The 19,774-nt window shown below is 42.5% G+C and overlaps 1 protein-coding gene across 7 annotated transcripts in view; it reads right to left on the bottom strand.

The window, feature by feature from the left end:
* Positions 1-19,774, bottom strand: part of CENPU (centromere protein U) — a 111,584-nt gene that overhangs the window by 51,391 nt on the left and 40,419 nt on the right. For all 7 annotated transcript variants that reach the window (XM_073607258.1, XM_073607227.1, XM_073607243.1 and 4 more), the window contains 2 exons: positions 15,492-15,615; positions 5,867-5,960 (listed from right to left, as the gene is read on the bottom strand). In XM_073607258.1, the coding sequence (XP_073463359.1) occupies positions 5,867-5,960; positions 15,492-15,615 (218 nt within the window). The remainder of the gene's footprint in view (positions 1-5,866; positions 5,961-15,491; positions 15,616-19,774) is intronic.

Genomic DNA, 19,774 nt, shown 5'->3' on the forward strand with positions numbered 1-19,774 from the left:
CGCAGAGCTTACATTCTAAAGGGAGCGGGTAGTGGTACAAAAGGTAATAGATGCGGGGGATGATTTGATGGGGGTGGCTCGGGACATTTGTTAGGTGGGTGTAGGATACAGGGGCTGATCGGATATACCAGGGCAGGGAGTTTCAGAGGATGGGAGAAGCTCTGGAGATGTCCTGAAGGCGAGCATGAGGGGAGGTAAAACAAGGGAGCTAGAGAGCAGGAGGTCCTGGGAGGAGCAGAGGGGACAATTTCGGCGATATCTGCAGATGAGGTTAGTGATGTAGCTGGGGGCGATGTTGTGGATGGCCTTGTATGTTATGGTTAGCATTTTGAATTTTATACGGTGGGGTAGGGGAAGCCAGTTAAGGGATTAGCAGAGAGGGGCAGCAGCAATGGATCGATTAGTGGGGCATATTAGTCTAGCAGCAGCATTCATAACAGACTGAAGGGGGGGTAGCCTGCGTAAGGGTAGGCCATTAAGGAGCGAGTTGCAATAGTCGAGGCGGGAAATGACCAAGGATTGTACAAGTTGCTTTGTGGAATCGTTAGTTAGGAAGGGGCAAATTCTGGAGATGTTGCGGAGGTTAAGGCGGCAGGATTTAGCCAGTGATTGGATGTGGGGGCTGAAGGAGAGGTCAGACTCGGGGATTGCACCCAGCACCCTAGCATGTGTGGAGGGGCCAATGGTTGTGCTGTTGATCTTAATGGTAAAGTCATGGAGAGGGGACTGGGAAGGAGGAAATATAACAAGCTCAGTTTTAGAAAGATTGAGTTTGAGAAAGTGGTGTGACATCCATACTGATATGTCATTCAGTAAGTTTGAGAACCGTGAGGAAGATCGAGGTGGTGAGTTGAGGAGCGGAGAGATAGATCTAGGTGTCATCGGCGTAGAGGTGGTATTGGAAGCCATGGGAGGTCATCAACTGGCCCAGGGAAGAGGTATAGAGTGAGAATAGGAGAATATAATAATTCATAAATCTATATCCTAAATGTGCTAAATAAATAGATCACTGGAATTCCTAGTGTGATACCTAGTGTATATATTCACTAGATAATATCACTATAGTTTGGTCTATGTATACATTTTATTGGCACTATCTATTCTAGACTGATGTATTATTTGAGACCAGGGCGGCACTCCTTTTTTCTTTTAGCAAAAATCTGAGTGGCAGCGGTCTGTGACACCTATCCTTAGTAAGATTCCTTACCCTCTTTTTTTAAATTGTTGCTTGTGCACCATTAACCACTTCTGGACCAAGCCTATTTCTGACACTTGTTGTTTACAAGTTAAAATCAGTATTTTTTGCTAGAAAATTACTTAGACCCCCAAACATTTAATATATATATATATATTTTTTAACAAAGACTCTGGAGAATAAAATGGCGGTTGTTGCAATGTTTTATGTCACACGGTATTTGCGCAGCGGTCTTTCATGTGCAAGTTAAAAAAAAACAAAAAAAAAACCAAACAGTAAAGTTAGCCCAACTTTTTTGTATATTGTGAAAGATGATGTTACGCCGAATTAGATACCCAATATGTTACGTTTTAAAATTGTGTACACTCGTGGAATGGCAACAAAGTACGGTACTTAAAAATCCTCATAGACGACGCTTTAAAATTTTTTAAACGGTTACCAGTTCAGAGTTACAGAGGAGGTCTTTTGCTACAATCATTGCTCTCGCTCTGATGATCGCGGTGATACCTCACGTTTTCTTTGGCGCACGTGGGGACGGGGCGCTTTAAAGAGGTTTTGTGTTTTTTCTCTTATTTTTTTACACTGTCCCTTTAAAAAAAAATAAAAATCTGATCACTTTTATTGCTGTCACAAGGAATGTAAATATCCCTATCTTCTTCTTGGAGGGATCTGGCATCTAAGAGACCTCAAATCCCTCCTTTGCACTTAAAAGCATTTTAAAAAAATGCTAAAATCTGCGTTTTTGAATTCTAGGGATTATTTTAAAATCTGTGCCATTGGCAGCCGAGTAAACCTGAAGTGATGCCATGACATCGCTTCTGGTTTTCTACATCGGAGATCCGATTGATCCGATTCCGGCTTTGTTTGGGACTCCGGCAAGCCGGCATGTCCCGGTGGGACAGGAGACCAGGGCGGAGTGGCAAAAGCGGAGAGATGTCCCCTCCCGCTCCGCATTGGTTATCAGAAAGCCGACCGCAAGCTCTAATAAGCGGTACCGGGGTGAAGCCTGCAGCTGGTACAACCATTTCGCAGGAAGTGGTTAAAATGGCTGTAAATCCTTCCATATACCCAGTGAAGTGACTATCCTCAGGTGATACACAGAGATGAAACAAATCCTGTGACATAAGTTGTATATGTTTATCTGCAGACTTCTCTTCTCTACAGCTGTTCAAAGTCCAGAATTTATAAAGCTTGTCTGAGCGTTCAGGAAAAAAGAAGGGGGCGGAGAGCGGAAATCTCACTCTGCAGAGCTCAGTGAGGAGAGCTCTGAGAGCTGATTGGAGGCAAAAGACACACCCCTCTCCACACAGCTCACATGAACAGAGTTGAGGCTGTCAATCAGCTGGAGGCCCATCACCTGTCAACTTTTTTCTCTTGGTGTCAGGAAAACCTGTGAGGGGATTTGTGCGGATAGCAGAGCAATGAAGCAGCAGACAGAAATTACACTTAGCGCTCTTAACTGAGACAAGCACACACTATAGGGGGGACATACTTTGTTCGTATTTAATGTCTGAGGTTTACAACCACAAACTAGGAAAACCAGTGAGACCTGTTTTCTAGATTTAAGTCACAGCCAAGACACAAAAATGGAAAGTAGTGCTGCGCAAATATAAAAGTCCTCAAAAATCAAATATCAGATGTAACAGGTGAAGTGAATGACAGGAACTACCAGTGGACACTCCGGACGACAGAAAACAACTTTACAGTGACTGTGATCCCTCAACCGCACATGGATGGCCCCTCACCTGAGACAATCGACCTGAAACAGGTCATACAGCATAAATGGCATACACTAGATAGACCGATCCAGATGATGGTGGTTTCGTTTTCAGCACTCATCAGGTAGAAACGAATGATGCATATGTAATGAAAAAATGGCAAACATAGTGCTCTCCGTAGAAAATGTATTGAATTAAAAAGAGTAAAAGTGTACACTTACAATGACCGGCACTCAGATCCGAGTTCCGGCTGAGAAGCATTGCGATCGTAACAGCCGATGCCCGCGGGTGACGTCATGTGCTCCTGGCCCCTGTACGCGTTACGTCCTGTAGGCGGGACTTCATCAGCGTGGGGCGGGATGCGCAATGACGTCCCGCTTTGTTTATATACAGTACCATAGCGACGGCAGCACCAATCACAGTGCAGATGCAATAAACAAGGGAGAACATGAATCCAGCATGTCCGATCAGCTGCACCTGAACTGATAGTAAGCGTAATATTCAGCCTCCCCCGGAGTGAAGAAATAATTAACACTATCAGTCTGTGTACAGATAATTCCCCCAATAAGAAATGTAAATAAGATTTACAATAAAAAGCTTGGAAGCAACCCCGAGACGTAAAAATCCTCATAGAGAGTTGGCCAACTTTTCAAACAAGGGAAAAATAGCAATTAATTTTTAAAACCGCATACAAATCGCACTAAAAAAAAAATCGCATAAAAAGAAAATATAAAAAGAAGAAAAGACATCAGACCACGGGCATCGGCAAGATACGATCGCATATACATAATCAATTGCAATTACAGATATTACAAAAAAATCCAAAATTAAAAAATAAACAACATAAATAAAATTAAATAAAACAGTTTAAATCAAAATCAACATTCATTCCGGCTGGGGATAGGACCTTAGTCTCGTAGATCCAGAATGATTCTCTACGACCAAGTTGTCTGATGTAATGGCCACCCCTCCAGTGACGGGGAACCTTTTCTATCCCCCAAAACTTGAGACATTTGGGGTCCCTATGATGACAAAGGCGAAAATGCCTGGACACACTATGGGTTTTGACCCCCCGTTTAATATTACTAATGTGTTCGCCAACTCTCACATGTAATGCTCTTGAGGTTCGGCCTACATACTGGAGGCCACAGTCGCACTCCAGCATGTAGACCACCCCCACTGACGAACACGTAATCAGACCTTCAATTTGATAACTTTTGTGTGTGGCATTTGAGACAAATTCTTTCCGCCTTTTGATATTTCTGCTGGCTTTCCTACACGTGGCACGTTTGCCACACGCATAGAAGCCAGACAGAAAACCAAACAACCTGTTGGTCCCTATTTTTGGTGGATCAATGACCCCTGGTGCTAACCAACCACGTAAAGACAGGGCCTTACGGGAGAACAGGCCCAAGAATCCGATCACCTTTGAGGATGGGCCAGTGTCTAGCTATTATTTGCTCGAATTTTTTATACTGGATATTGTAATCCAGTATAATACGATAGCTAGTGGCATTATCTCCTGTTTCCGTGGGTTATCCGCCACAACAGTGTTCCTGTCTGTTGACAATACTTTAGCGATTTCTGAGTCGACCAAAGCTTGCGTATACCCTTTTTTCTTGAACCTATTTGCCAACACCTGTGACTGTAATAGAAAATCTTCATCAGAGGTGCAATTACGACGCAAACGGATAAATTGGCCTCTTGGTATGTTGCAGAGCCAAGACTTGTGGTGACAACTAGTCAGTGGAATGTACGCATTCCTATCTGTTGCTTTAAAGTGATTTCTAGTTTGAAAACCTGCCTCCCCCTTGAAAATTTCAAGATCTAAAAATGTGATCTGTTGTTGGTTGATCGTCCATGTTAGCTCGATATTTTTGTTATTGTCATTCACCTTATCCATAAAGATTTGCAGGCTCCCTGAATCACCTTCCCACACCATGATTAAATCATCGATGTATCGTCTGTAGCACGACAATTGCGACAGGGGGTCATGAAATATGGTATCTTCCTCCCAGTGGGCCATAAAAAGATTGGCCACACTGGGAGCAAACCTGGTCCCCATAGCCACACCTCGCGTCTGCAGAAAATAATCTCCATTAAACCAAAAGTAATTGTTCAGCAAACAAAACTCTAAACTTTCTAATAAAAAGGAGATATGGTCATTTGTGAGATCGGTGGTTGCTAAGCCCATTTAACAGAATCCACCCACCCTCCCATGTACCTCGTCTAGTATACTGATAACTGCAGACGTTGGTTCTTTATATACAATTATTGATCACAAGCAGGCCTTGGATTCTGTTAAATGGGCTTTAGCAACCACCGATCTCACAAATGACCATATCTCCTTTTACTCTTTTTAATTCAATAAATTTTCTACGGAGAGCACTATGTTTGCCATGTTTTCATTACATATGCATCATTCGTTTCTACCTGATGAGTGCTGAAAACAAAACCACCATCATCTGGATCGGTCTATCTAGTGTATGCCATTTATGCTGTATGACCTGTTTCAGGTCGATTGTCTCAGGTGAGGGGCCATCCATGTGCGGTGGAGGGATCACAGTCACTGTAAAGTTGTTTTCTGTCGTCCGGAGTGTCCACTGGTGGTTCCTGTCATTCACTTCACCTGTTATATCTGATATTCGATTTTTGAGGACTTTTATATTTGCGCAGCACTACTTTTCATTTTTATGTCATAGAGGTGTTGTTGAATTTGCCTTAGTGTCTGCTTGCATTTATTATCTGTGTCCGTTTGTTAGACAGCGCTGAATTTATTTCATATTCGTTTTTTGACAGCCAAGACACAAGCACAATTTGGAGACAGCCAGTGCTTTCTTCTGAATGTTAAATATTACCACAGTGCGTGTTTACCGGAAGTCTGCTGAAAAGTGAAAAGTGCAAGAGAAGAAGTAATAACCAGAAACAAGTAGAAAAATCCACATTTAGATACCTTTTGTTTTTTTCCTGGCACACTCTTTGGTGTTAATGAGCGGCGCTCTGAGGCAGCAGTTTTATTCTTCCATGGACTGCGATTTTTAGTCCCACTAAAAAAAAAACGAATTATACCATATTATTATCAATTCATACTATTTGATAGATGAAAATCATGCAAAGCGGCAGACAACTGGTGCAACAATGGCAAGCAAAGTGATGGCTATAGGCTAAAAGGAATCTGTCAAGAAAAAGGAAATAAGGGAGCGACCTCAGGTCAGTGACTTAAAAGGAGAGTTCCATTCTTCAGAGTTTACAGGTTTATTTGTTGTGGTTTTTCAGAACGAACAATCCTCTCAGTGTGGAAACATTTAAAAGCCTCATTTACACTTGTGGTTGGAGGGAGATAAAAACCACGTGACTGAGCCGCGTTTTTACCACACCCCAACAAGTCCCCCTTAAGCTGCAATGGCAGCAACGGGGGGTGTACACATGCTGTGGCAGCAATTATACCCCCTCTCCTGAATGGGGCTGCAATGCAAGCGCCCCACAACCGTGTGCAGTAGCAGTGCACTAGTATGACGTTCAAGCGGTTAAGGCAGGCGGTGAATACAACGCCTTCCCACCACATGTAAAATGCTCTCTGTAGAGTGATCCGAACACAAATTGCTCTTCAGAGAGCAAAGCTCATGTGAACAAGCCCCAAAAGCACCATTTAACTCCAGTTTTGTGAGGATTTAAGTGGTTCTAATGGCTAGACCTGTTTTACCTTGCATTCCCTGCTTTAACCCTTTCATGACTAAGCCTATTTTTGACATTTGGTGTTTACAAGTTAAAATCCGTATTTTTTGCTAGAAAATTACTTAGAGCCCCCCAAACATTATATATATATTTTTTAGCAGAGAATCTAGAGAATAAAATGGTGATTGTTGCAATATTTTATGTCACACAGTACTTGTGCAGCGGTGTTTTAAATGCAACTTTTTGGGAAAAGGGACACTTTCATGAGTTAAAAAAAAAAAAAAAAAAGTTTTTTGTTTAATGTGAAAGATGATGTTATGCCGAATAGATAGATACCAAACATGTCACGCTTTATAATTGCACACACTCGTGGAATGGCGACAAATTACGGTACCTAAAAATCTCATAGGCGACGCTTTAAATTTTTTTTACGGTTACCAGGTTAGAGTTACAGAGGAGGTCTAGTGCTAGAATTATTGCTCTCGCTCTGACGATCGCGGCGATACCTCACATGTGTGATTTGAACACCGTTTACATATGCGGGCGCGACTTCCGTATATGTTTTCTTTGCTGCGCGAGCTCGTGAAAATGGGGGCACTTTAAAAAAAAAAAATTTTTTCTCTTATTTTTAAGATTTATAAATTGTGTTTAAAAAAAAAAAAAAATTTTTGATCACTTTTATTGCTGTCACAAGGAATGTAAACATCCCTTGTGACAGTAATAGGTGGTGACAGGTACACTTTATGGAGGGATCGGGGGTCTAGACCCCCGATCCCTCCTTTGCACTTCACAGTATTCAGATCGCCGTTTTCGGCGATTCTGAATACTGTATATTTTTTTTTAAAACCGGCGCCATTGGCAGCCAAGTAAACGGGAAGTGACATCATGACGTCGCTTCCGCGTTTACAATTAGGAGGCTGGAACGAAGCCGCTTACAGCTTCGTTCCAGACTGTCAGTAGCTGCCGGAGGCGGCGGATTGGTGATCGGGCCTCCCGGTGGATCAGGAGGCCCGGTAAGAGCGGCGGGAGGACGTCCCCTCCCGCTCCTCCAGTATAACAGCAGAGCGGCTTTTAGCCGCATCGGTTGTTATACTTGGAAAGCTGATCGACAGCTCTAAAAAACAGTACCGGGATGCTGTGGGCATCATCCCGGTATAACCCCTGAAAGCCGAGTACGCACATCTGCGTACGTTCAGTGGGAAGGGGTTAAGGTTAAAAAAAAGGCTTAGTATTTATATCGCCCCCTCACCCTCCTGTATACTTAGATAAGTCCCATCTTGATCCAGCGCTGTGCCTGTGTGCAGCAGCTCTCTCCTCTCTTTTTGCTTACAGAGGCAGCAGCAGGAGCCATTGGCTCCTGTTGCTATCAATAAAATCCCAAGAACAGAGAGCGGGGGCAAGGCTGAGCCACGCTGTGCATGGCAATAGAAGCACACAGTCCGGCTCAGGATTGAGCCAGCAGGTGTGCCCCCATAGCAAGCAGCTTACTATGGGTTCACCTCAACAAGAAGAGGAGCCAAGAGTAGGTTCAAGGCTGCTTTGGGCAAATCCATTGTGCACAGCAGGTAAGTAGAACATAACATTTTGTCATTTCATTTGGGGAAAAAACTAAAACTTTACAACCGCTTTAAGATTCAGCACTACTTGAAGCTTGATGAATTCCTGCTGAAGCCTGTAAGCAACATGTTTAAAGCCACAGTCAGCACTGATTAAGATTCAGGTTCAGGATCCCTATATTGAAACAAAGCTTTTCTAAGCATACCAAAAGCGTTGCAAATAATCTTTGCAAAAGCTTGCTGTACACACTGCTCGTGAAGTGAAACATATGTGATCAAGGTTTAGAAGTGAACAAGATGCAGTGGGGCACCATTCTTATGTACACAACAATTTGTAAAGCGCTACGCAGACTGTTGGCGCTATATAAATCCTGTATAATAATAATAATAATGCAGGCTTCACACAACTCAGCCCCGGAACGATTTACCCCCTTAATGACCAGAGCACTTTTTACAATTTGGCACTGCGCTGCTTTAACTGGTAATTATGCAGTCATGCAATGCTGTACCCAAACTAAATTTGCGTCTTTTTTGGTGGTATTTGATCACCAATGGGATTTTTATTTTTGCGATATAAAAACGAAAAAAGCCCAAAAATTAAATAAATATATATATATATATATATATATATATATATATATATATATATATATATATATATATATATATATATATATATATATATATATATATATTTTATTTTTTTTTTCTACTTTTTGTTATAAAAAAAATCCAATAAACTTAATTTTAGTCATACATTTAGGCCAAAATGTATTCAGCCACATGTCTTGGGTAAAAAAAAAAAAACTGAATTTCAATAAGCATATATTTATTGGTTTGCGCAAAAGTTATAGCGTCTACAAACTAGGGTACATTTTCTGTAATTTACACAGCTTTTAGTTTGACTGCCTATGTCATTTCTTGAGGTGCTAAAATAGCACGGCAGTACAAAACCCCCCCCAAATGACCCAATTTTGTAAAGTAGACACCCCAAGGAATTTGCTGAGAGGCATGTTGAGCCCATTCAATATTTTTTTTTGCTTTTGCCACAAGTGATTAAAAAAAAAAAAAAAAAAAAAAAAAAAAGCCGTGTACAGGACCCCAAAAACCAAATCACCACCTTCAGGATTTCTAGGGGCATACAATTTTGATTTCACTCCTCACTACCTATCACAGTTTCAGGCCATGAAATGCCAAGACAGCACAACCCCCCCCCCCCCACCCCAAATGACCCCATTTTGCAAAGTAGACACCCCAAGCTATTTGCTGAGAGGCATGTTGAGTATTTTGCACATCTCACTTTTTGGCACAAAGTTTTGAAAATTTAAAAAATAAAACCACCACACACACACACACACACACACACACACACACACACACACACACACACATTTTCCTTTAACAAATGAGAGCTGCAAAATACTCGCCATGCCTCTTAGATACCTTGGGGTGTTTACTTTCCAAAATGAGGTAATTTGGGGGGGGTTTGTGCCATCTTGACATTTCAGGGCCTCCGAAACCATGATGGGTAGTAGAGCTGCATGATTAATTGTCAAGAATCGTTATCGCGATCTTGACTGATATGTTTCACAATTCTTTCTATGCATAGAATTCTCTCTGCTCTTTTGAAGCCACAGCCCTCAAAATAAAGGAAGAGATAAACTGGGCAGTCTTCCAAGAATCAAAACATTCTTTATCAGTTGAACTTAAGGCCTCATGCATACGGACGTTTTTACAGCCGCTTTTTTGAGCGTTTTTTGCAGCTTAAAAACGCCTGTCTATGTTAGTCTATGGCTTCATGCCGACCTAGGCGTTTTTGAGCTGCAAATGGCATAGGCGTTTTTAAGCTGTAAAAAAAACCCAGGACCAGTGGGTTCTGAGAGACGTTTTTCAGCTGCAAAAACGCTCTAACGCTGATAAACGCTCAAAAACGTTGCTTTTGATCCTTTGAAAAAAAAAAAAAAAAAAAAAAAAAGCTAAAAAGCGCTATTGCAAAAATGTTGAAAAAAGGTAAAAAAGTTAAAAAAAATAAATAAATCACTGCAAAGATACTGGCGTTTTCATAACGTAACTTTAACATCCCGTGCATGAGGCCTTAGTATAAACATTGTAACAATTTGTCAATGGAATAGACTTTGAGTGTAAGTGAAAAAAAGTTTACCACTTAAAAAGACTAAACCTTTTTCTGACATTTGTTGGTTTCAAGTTAAAATCATTTTTTTTTGCTAGAAAATTACTTGGAACCCCCAAACATATACATACATACATACATACATACATAATATATATAGAATTTCGTGGCAAAAAAAAAAAAAATTTCCCGAAACTTGTGGCAAAATATAAAATATTCCATGGACTCATTAGGCCTCTCAGCAAATAGTGGTGGTGGTGGTGGGGTTTGAGGGTTTGAACTGTCCTGGCATTTTATGCCCAACATTAGAAGCTTAGGCCACACATCGCCCACTCTTCTAACCACTTGAACCACCAAGTCCTGACACTTTCTTTACATGAAAACATAAAAAAAAATTTGCTAGAAAATTTATTTGAACCCCCAAACTTTATATATATATATATATTCTTAAAGCAGAGGCCCTACAGAATGGTTTTCAAATGCAATTTTTTTTTTGGGGGGGGGGGGTCACTTTTTCGAATTTTAATGCACAAAAAATAACACACTATATTGCCCAAATGGTTGGTGAAATATAAAAGATGATCTTATGCCAAATACATAGATACCAAATATCACATCTATGTGTGCCTAGAATGCATGCAAAACTGTGTGCGTTCCCAGCATGAAAAGAAACATGCTGCTCTTTCAGACACGTGGGAGTGCTAATAATTCTTAATGGCAGCCCCACGCATCAGCAATAGCGTGCAGTTTAGTGTGGCATGATTTTAAAAAAGGTTGGAGTCTCCTTTCCCTGCATTTCTCATTTCCCACTGCCATTTTTAAGATTTCTGCATACCATGACCTTCTGGGCCATGCTGGTGCTACCAGAATTACCGGCTTTCTTTCCAGCTTGATCCTGCAAAGAAGTTGAGGCAGCAACTGAATAGGGGGAAATGCATAGATTTGTGAGAACTGATCCCACGGGGTCACCAACGCATTCGTTCTGCATGCGAGTGGATCCCTTGTTCTGGCCAAAGTTGACTAACTTCATGTTGAACCTGGACGCTAAAAGATCTACGTCCGGAGTCCCCCATCTTTGGCAAACAGCCCGAAAAACATTGGGGTGAAGAGACCATTCCCCAGGGAATAACTGCTGGTGACTCAAGTAGTCCGCCTGCCAATTCTCTACTCCTGGAATGAAGACTGCCGATAGGCACGGAACATTCCTTTCTGCCCAAGTTATAATATGGTTCACCTCTCTCTGAGCTGAGAGACTCTTGGTGCCCCCTTGGTGATTGATATAGGCCACAGCTGTGGCATTGTCGGATTGGATCCTGACAGGACAATCCCGTAACCTGAAAGTCCAGGCGTTCAGAGCCAGACACACTACCCGAATCTCTAGAGCAGGGATATGCAATTAGCGGACCTCCAGCTGTTGCAGAACTACAAGTCCCATGAGGCATAGCAAGACTCTGACAGCCACAAGCATGACACCCAGAGGCAGAGGCATGATGGGACTTGTAGTTTTGCAACAGCTGGAGGTCTGCTAATTGCATATCCCTGCTCTAGGATATTGATGGGCAAGGTTCTTTCGGCTCTTGACCACTGTCCCTGGACAGTTGTCTTTTCTAGTACTACTCCCCAGCCTGAAAGGCTGGCATCTGTCGTTACCACTTTCCAGATAACTGGTCTGAAGGATTTTCCTTTCAGCAGATTCTGGGCTAGTAACAACCAACTGAGGCTTTGGGACAGCTGCATTGGCAAGACTAAAGCTTGAATCGTTTTGTTCCAAGTAGACAGGATACTGTTTTGCAACAGTCTTGAATGGAACTGGGCATAGGGAACCGCTCCGAATGAAGCCACCATGGTTCCTAGCAACCTCATGCAAAGGCGAATGGAAGGATCATCTTTTGACCTTACCATCTGCACCAGCTCTCTTATGGAGTTGATCTTTGACTGAGGCAAGAAGACATTTTCCAGGGCTGTGTCTATGATCAGACCCAAGTACTCCACCTTTTTTAGCGGTATTACCAAAATTTCTCTAGGTTGAGAATCCAGTCCAAACTTTCCAGGTAACTGGTTGTAATGCATACGCTTTGCTCCAAACGAGCCACAGACTGGTCTATTAGCAATAGATCGTCTAGGTACGCCAAGACTGTTATGCCCTTAACCTGGCCAGGACTTTTGTAAACACCCAGGGTGTTGTAGCTAGCCCAAAGGGCAGGGCTACAAACTGGAAATGCTGCTGTTCTAACTCGAACCGCAGAAACCTTTGGTGAGTGGGAAATATAGGAACATGCAGATATGCATCCCCGATGTCGATTGATGTAAGAAGTTCTCCTCCTAGACGGACAGAAACTACCGACCTGATAGTCTCCATGCGAAAGGAGCAGATCTTCAGGAACCGATTCAGATCTAGAATGGGTCTGACATCTCCATTTGGTTTTGGTACCATAAAAATATTTGAATAAAACCCCAAACCTTGCTCTTTTGTGGGGATCTGTATGATCATCCCTTGAGATATTAATCGGTCTAGTGCCTGAAACAGAGATTGTCTTTTCTCTGGATCTTTGGGAACACTTAACCTCTGGAAACGAGACCGTGGAAAGTCCCGAAATTCCAGCTTGTACCCCAGCGTTACCATGGAGATGACCCATCTGTCCTGAATTTCCTCTTGCCAGACTTCTGAAAACTGTAGAAGTCTTCCCCCCACCTTGGTGAGGGGGGTTGCCTCTTCATGAGGAGGCTTTAGGATTCTGCTTTGCAGGTTTCTGGCCCCAGGACTTCTTTTGAGCCTGGGCCTGACCCTGAGGTTTTCCTCTAGAGTTTGACGGCGGAGGCCATCGCCACTGCCTAGAGGCGGAAGCCCCAGGCGTAGGGGAAAGAGCCAGTTTAAATGAAGGGCGATTATATACTTTCTTTTGACTAAGGGAACCTAGTTAGGAGGTTTTTAAATGGTGTTTCGGCTGACCAATTTTTTAACCACAGGATTCTACGCATATGTACTAGCATAAGCGTAAGGCAGGACGCCTGGTGAATAGAATCTTCAATGGCATCTATGGCAAAGCATAATGTTTTTGGTAGTTCAGCCAATTCTTGGGCTGAACCTCTTCTTTAAGGGCCTGCCTAAATTGGTCCTTTAGGGATTGACAGACACCTATTGCAGCGACTGCGGGCTGAGTAACGACACCTGCCAAGGAAAAAGCAGATTTTAACAGGAATTCCAACCTTTTATCTGTTGGATCCTTAAGCATTTGTGCATTGTCTACTGGATAAGTTAGGCTTTTATTCACACTGGAAATCGGAGCGTCAACTGCTGGTACTTTCCATTTCTTGGTGAATTTCTCCTCCATGGGATGGAGAACTGTAAAACTCTTTGGAGGGAGCAAATACTTATTCGGGTGACCCCATTCAGCAAAAATAAGCTGTTCTAGTAATGCATGGACAGGAAACACATGCAAAGGCTGTGAAGGTTTTAAAGGAACCCAAGGAAGAAACCAAGCTTTTAGGAGACTCCATTAGGGGTAGCATGAAAGTAGAACGAACCATCTCCTTAAGAGATTGTATCAGCAATTTCTTAGATTGTGAGGCTGAAAAAGGTTCATCTACCGTTGTTTCATCGGTTTGTTTTTCCTCCTGATCGCCTGAGGGTAACACCTCATCCTGTGCCCACTGCTTCCCTTGCAAGGGTCTGAAGTGGGGGAGGGGGATCTAGCACGCTTCCTATCCAACTGAATAGAGGATGCGATTAAAGCTGCTAATCTTCCTTCCAAATCCCTGCAGGTTGGAGGAAAGGACATCTTCAGTCACGTATACAGGGGCTGGGATGTGAGAAGCAGTTGCACCATCAATTTGTTCCAATGGCTCACCCTGGCTTGCCATAATTGGTAATTCAGGCGAGGATGACAGTGTGGAAATGCGACTGGAGATCCTAGCGCCTGGGGGTGAAACCTTTGGTACCTTTTTGGTCTTTATGGTGTCTTTTTTGGCAGGCATACTCCTAAGCACAAAAACAGGCACTATTAAATTGCACTTAATCGCTGGACATAGTCATGACAGTAAAGTCGCTATTAAGTTGGGAAAAAAAGTCCTTCTTGTATCAGGAATGCCAGTTGCAACCCTCACGTGCCCACAGCTCCTGTGTCCCTGTGTGCAGACTGCTTGTTTCCACCTCGTCAGCCGAGGAGAGACTACAGTTCCAACTACATTTTTATCATCCTGCTTGCCTGCCGTGCGTCCTCGTGGACATTGCACGGCGCTGCACCTTTTTTAAAAAATGTTCACGCGCACAGGTAACGGGTCTACAGACCGAACACGAGGGGGGGGGGGGGGGAGCGGCAGAGCCCCTGACACCAGCCAGCAAAAGGAACAGCAAATGGAACGGAATCCGGGACCTCCGCACCCCCCGGCGGGGGCGTACACCGCTGGCGTTTCGCTAACCCTCTGTCCCTTCAGGAGGAAGGAAAAAAAGCATTTTGGCAGATCTCTTACCTAAGAGAATCCCCTTGCGCAATCTGCTGCGGCCACACAGACTGACACTGAGCTTTACAGTGAAGACAACAGATTAAAGGTATGTGCATAGACTCCCTCTAGTGGAGAATTAAGGCATGACAACATTTTTTCCCCTAAAGAAGAAAGCATAGGTGGACTTTTTAGTTCCCAAGTTTCTTCCCTTACCTTATCCCCGCTGCAAGATTTGCTGAATTAACAGACAATCCAACCTTCACCCATCACGGCGGGCTGCGTTTAGCAAACCTTCAATGACCGGGTCCCTTTATATCGGGGTTCCACTCCTTTGGACCTGTAAAAAGCACCCCACCAGGAAAGCTTTAGGTAATGTAGCATGACCAAAGCCCTGGGTCCCGGGGTCCAGTCCTACAAAGAGGCAAAACCTTGTGCTTCGGATACAAGGCCCAGGTACCATCCACTTTGGCCTCAGTGGCACTTTGGATGGATCTGGTGTATGGAGGCTATTTAAATCCAGCATGGATCCCTCCTGGAGCTTCTCAGAGCACATCTTCACTTGTGACCAACACCTTAGAAACTGATGTGCTCCTGGAAGGAGGAGGGGTTATATAGGAAGTGAACTTCCTGGATTGGGTATACCAGTGTCCATCACCTGAAGGTGGCCTATAACCCATTAAATTATTACTTAAGGCTCGGTGTCCCATGATGTACGATAAAGAAACATACATGCTATTGATATTTATTATCCCGTTCACACTGTTTGACATCACCTTTTCTCTTGGCTGACATTTGGACCCGAAGATGCCCTGCTGGCTGACTTTTGGGAAGAAGCCTTACTTTTCTCCAGTAGCTCTTCATCTTCAGTATACACAGCAGTGCTATGTAATGGAGGATCTTACAAAATGGAAAAAAAAAAAAAAATACATTAAGCAGGTCTATAGAGATATCATGTGCTTAATGAAAGACCGTTTATAATTCAAGATTTGGACAAACCACATTATGACCAACTGTATAAAAAACAGCTTACATACACTACCCGATAACCTTGCTCTGCTTTCCCATATGTAGTTGGCAAAATATTACCTGGACAGAATGCACATGGGAAACCAAAGTACCAGTAATTAAGACCAATTCTGATCCGACTACAGGAGGTACGCCAGTACTTATAGCGTGTTTTCTTAAATCCGATTGAAAAAGGAAAAATACATAAGATAATACACAATAGAAATATATAGGTTGCAATGGCTGACTTTAAGAAAATGCTAGTTAAAATTGCTGCCATTCCGATTTGTAGTAATATGACTGAACAGGAGTGACTCCATCTTGATAAGTTCATATAAGATTAACTTGGGTTAATCTGCTAGTTAATTTAAGTTCTGTATTCACAGACTAACCGTTTTTGCAAGGCACACATAAGAAAATATAGCTTACAGCAGCATTTATGCTCTGCACCTTTCTATATAAAGCTTTTGTGGTAAGAGTTGTCTGGGATGCTTTCCTGTGTAAAGGGGAACACCAAAGGCATGACTATGAGTCATGGAAGCAGATGGCATGGTTACTATGGTTTAAGGGGTTGGGCATTTGAGTATTGATGGTATGTAATGATATGAAATGTACACCCCTGTATTAAATCACTCCAATGTTCTATGCAATAATTGGTTGATAATAACGTATATAAATAGTGTACCCGCCCAGAATTAAATCAGGTAGCTTCTTTGTGAACACAAGAAGAGATGAGTCAAAGTCTATGTTCAAAGCCATCTCCTCAGTAGTACTGCAGTACTGAGTGGGTCTTGTGAGTGTGGCAATTGCCATGATTATACCTAGCTGGTCTTGTCAGGTATATAGAAATACAATTTGATTCCACTTCAGTTTGGAGGCACCGCTTGAGATTTTTGAATTTAGCACTGAATTTAGATAAGGCTCACCTGGGGTAAGGTTTTTCTTGCCTCAGCTCTGTTAAAACCTTAGTTTTTTTTTTTTTTTTAAGAAGTGTGAGACGGACCATGCCTGTTAAGAAGTGGCTTTTGGGAAGCTCCTGGCTTTAGGTAAGCCTTTTAAAAAGTTTAAAATGTAGTGTGGCTTTTGGTAAGCCCCTGGCTTTAGGTAAGCCTGTGAGAAGTTTTAAAATGTAATATAACGCTCCTTTTTGGTGAAGGAGAATAAGATAAGGGTAATAAGGCAATTACTACCGGGACCCACAAACTTTTGCTCTATTTGGCTTTTCTTGTCTATCGCTTTTGCAACATAAAAGTTTAAGATATCTGTTGTGTGGGATACAGGGCTGTAAGGGGTAAGGCAGCCCTGTGTTTCACTGTGTTATATGATGTCCCAAAAGGGGCAAATTCATTTAGAGTGAAGTAAATTTCCCTTGTTATGTTCAGGTATCGTGGAAGGGGCGAGTACTGTTATATGCATATTCATTATAAGTTTGCTAAAGGTTTCTTTGAAGAGGTAATGGTATAGTATGTGAATAATATGACTTCTCCCCTTTGCTAGTATTTTGGTTATAGAGCTTTAGAATTAGAAGTGCTTGATTCTGCTTGAAAAATGCATAATTTGTTTGTTCATGTTTAACATGTTTGATGACTCTTTGAAGGTAAAAAGAAGTATTTTGAAGCTTGTGAAAGAAATGTGTTTAGATGGGAGGGGGTTTGTTGTATAAGAAAAGGGAGTGTTTCGGAGAACGCCCTATGGTGTGATGAGTTTGGAAAGTGAGTAGTTTAAAAGGTGTTTTTTAATAAAAACATCCTACATTATAGAGGGTAAAGCAAGTGAAGTTGAGAACGTAAAGAGAGATTTGAGTTATTTATTAAAGAAGGTTTGCATTATACGAGGCTTTTGCAATGCATTTTTTTAGAGAAACTGACACAAGCTGTTTTTAGAACTAACATAGAGAAAGGAAAAAAAAAAAAAAGGAAAATAGCTTTTAAAAACGGGAAGTGACAGTCAGAGTTATTTGAGATTTAAAGGGGACGTTGAATGTTGGGACATTTTACCGGCATTGCATACCGAGCCTGAGGGATTTTTTTTTCATGTTTGCTGTAGCAATGTGGAGATATTCGTGATCAAGTATTTATTGATCATGAAGAATTTGAGGAACGATTTTAAAGGACAGTTGAGACAGGAGGTTTTTAAGCAGTTAAGGAAATTAACACAGAAAGAGTTTTGTTTTGTTTAAAATAAGGAAGTTAGAGTGTTACGGCCAGGGTTAAAATTTGGATGATCAGATAAAAGGAATAAGGATTTTTGTGTAGACTTGCCCTGTCCGTTTGTTTGTTTATTGTTGTTTGCTGAAGTTATGAGTCGGTACAGGTGGGTCAGTAAAATGTGCAGATCACTGTTCGGCAATAGGCACAGGAACAGAGGGTGGTGGGGACTGGTTCCCTGGTGGCATCAGGACATGGTGCCTCTACTACACCAGACATATCTGATGTGGGGGAGGAGGACCGTGAGACAGAGGCTTCAGGGGGGGGCACCCAGACCCGCTTGAACAGGAAAAGGTTCAACCAAGGGTAAAAAGAGAGAGAGCTGGTGGGGAGGCTAGCACCCTCGTTGAAAGCACCCCACCTCATGCAATGAGCAGCCCCTGATGCTGGGGTCTCGTGAGACTTTGCGGGATTACGGTACCAGAGATTTACAGAAACACCGAGATGTCAGTTTATTGGGCAGTGATAAAATTGTCGCTGCTTGGTACACTTAAAGGGGGGCATGGTTACTGTTTTTGGGGGATCTGAATGAGGTTGAGAGAAGTTATAAATCTTCCTCCTTCCCCCTCGGATTCCCCCAGATTCTCTCTTCGCTCCCCGATTCTCCACCTCTGGGCTGGTGAGTTTGGGGGTGCGAGTTCTGACGCGGATCGACAGTGAGGCGCTGGGGTCGCAGCTTTGTGGACTGACCTTTTCTGTGTCAATCATTCTCGGTGTGCGGAGATCATCGGCGGGAGAACATGTTCAAACACTTCTCCCACGATTGTCTCCGTTTCATAGACTGTTTGTGGACTGCGATCCTTGGGGTCGCCGCTGTTCGCAGTTTCTTAAGACTGACACCTAGGTAGGGGAAAGTTGTTGTTAATAGAGATAAACGCTTAATTTTATGTGTATTTTTGTCTTGTAGTTGATATATATGTCCTATGATCCTGCCAAGACAGAGAGCGTTGCTAAAGAGGGCAGGTGAGAGGGACAGAGTAGGGTACTCATCTGTGTGTGGTGCTTTAAGAGGATTGAATCGCGGATTTGGACAAGGACAAATTACTATTTGAGTGATTCCTCCTGTCCAAAGTACTGTTTAGCACAATGCACGGAGGTACATATCCGCTCGCAGAGATCTGCTATTTTGCTTCAGGTGGAAGAGGGGATCAAACCACCGACCAGGCCTTCACCATCGGTTTTGTGGAGAGCATATTGCTATATTTGCATTCCATAGTCAGCGAGTCAGAGAGACTTGCTGAGGTGGAGAATGAATGTTAGAGAAGGATTTGATTCAGAAAAGTTATCCATAAAAGTACATGTTTATTGTTAAAATGTTGAAACTATCATCAGTCTATTCATGAAATAGGGCATACCCAGGCTCGGTAAAACATTGTGAGGGATAAAAAAAACAAAAAAAAAACAGAAAAACAAAACCTCTTCACAGTAGTGCCGTTGGTGGCACTAGAACAAAGCTCCATGCTCCAGTAGCTACTGAGATTGTAAGAGTATTGTTCGTATCAGCAGCACAGGGGTAGCAGCAAGTCATATTATATAAGAAGAAAGTCACAATAATTAGGCATGTGGATTGGACGTGGGTTGAACTTCATACAAAATACGTGTACACCTGGTCTTTTGTAAGGCAATCTATTAATCAGGTGAGTCAGGGTCAGGATTGGTAGATAGGTCCTCTACCCAAATGTCCCAGACCTTGTGGAATTTTTTGGAGCAACCTCTCGCTAGATAGGTTGCCTTGTATAGTGGTAAGTTGACATTAATTTTTTCCACGAGCTCAGGGTTGGAGCTGATGGAGATTTCCATTGGAGAAGAATAATTTTCCTTGCATAAAACAATAATAATCCTAT

Source organism: Aquarana catesbeiana, linkage group LG01 (assembly GCF_042186555.1).
Source record: "Aquarana catesbeiana isolate 2022-GZ linkage group LG01, ASM4218655v1, whole genome shotgun sequence".
NCBI lineage: Eukaryota > Metazoa > Chordata > Amphibia > Anura > Ranidae > Aquarana > Aquarana catesbeiana.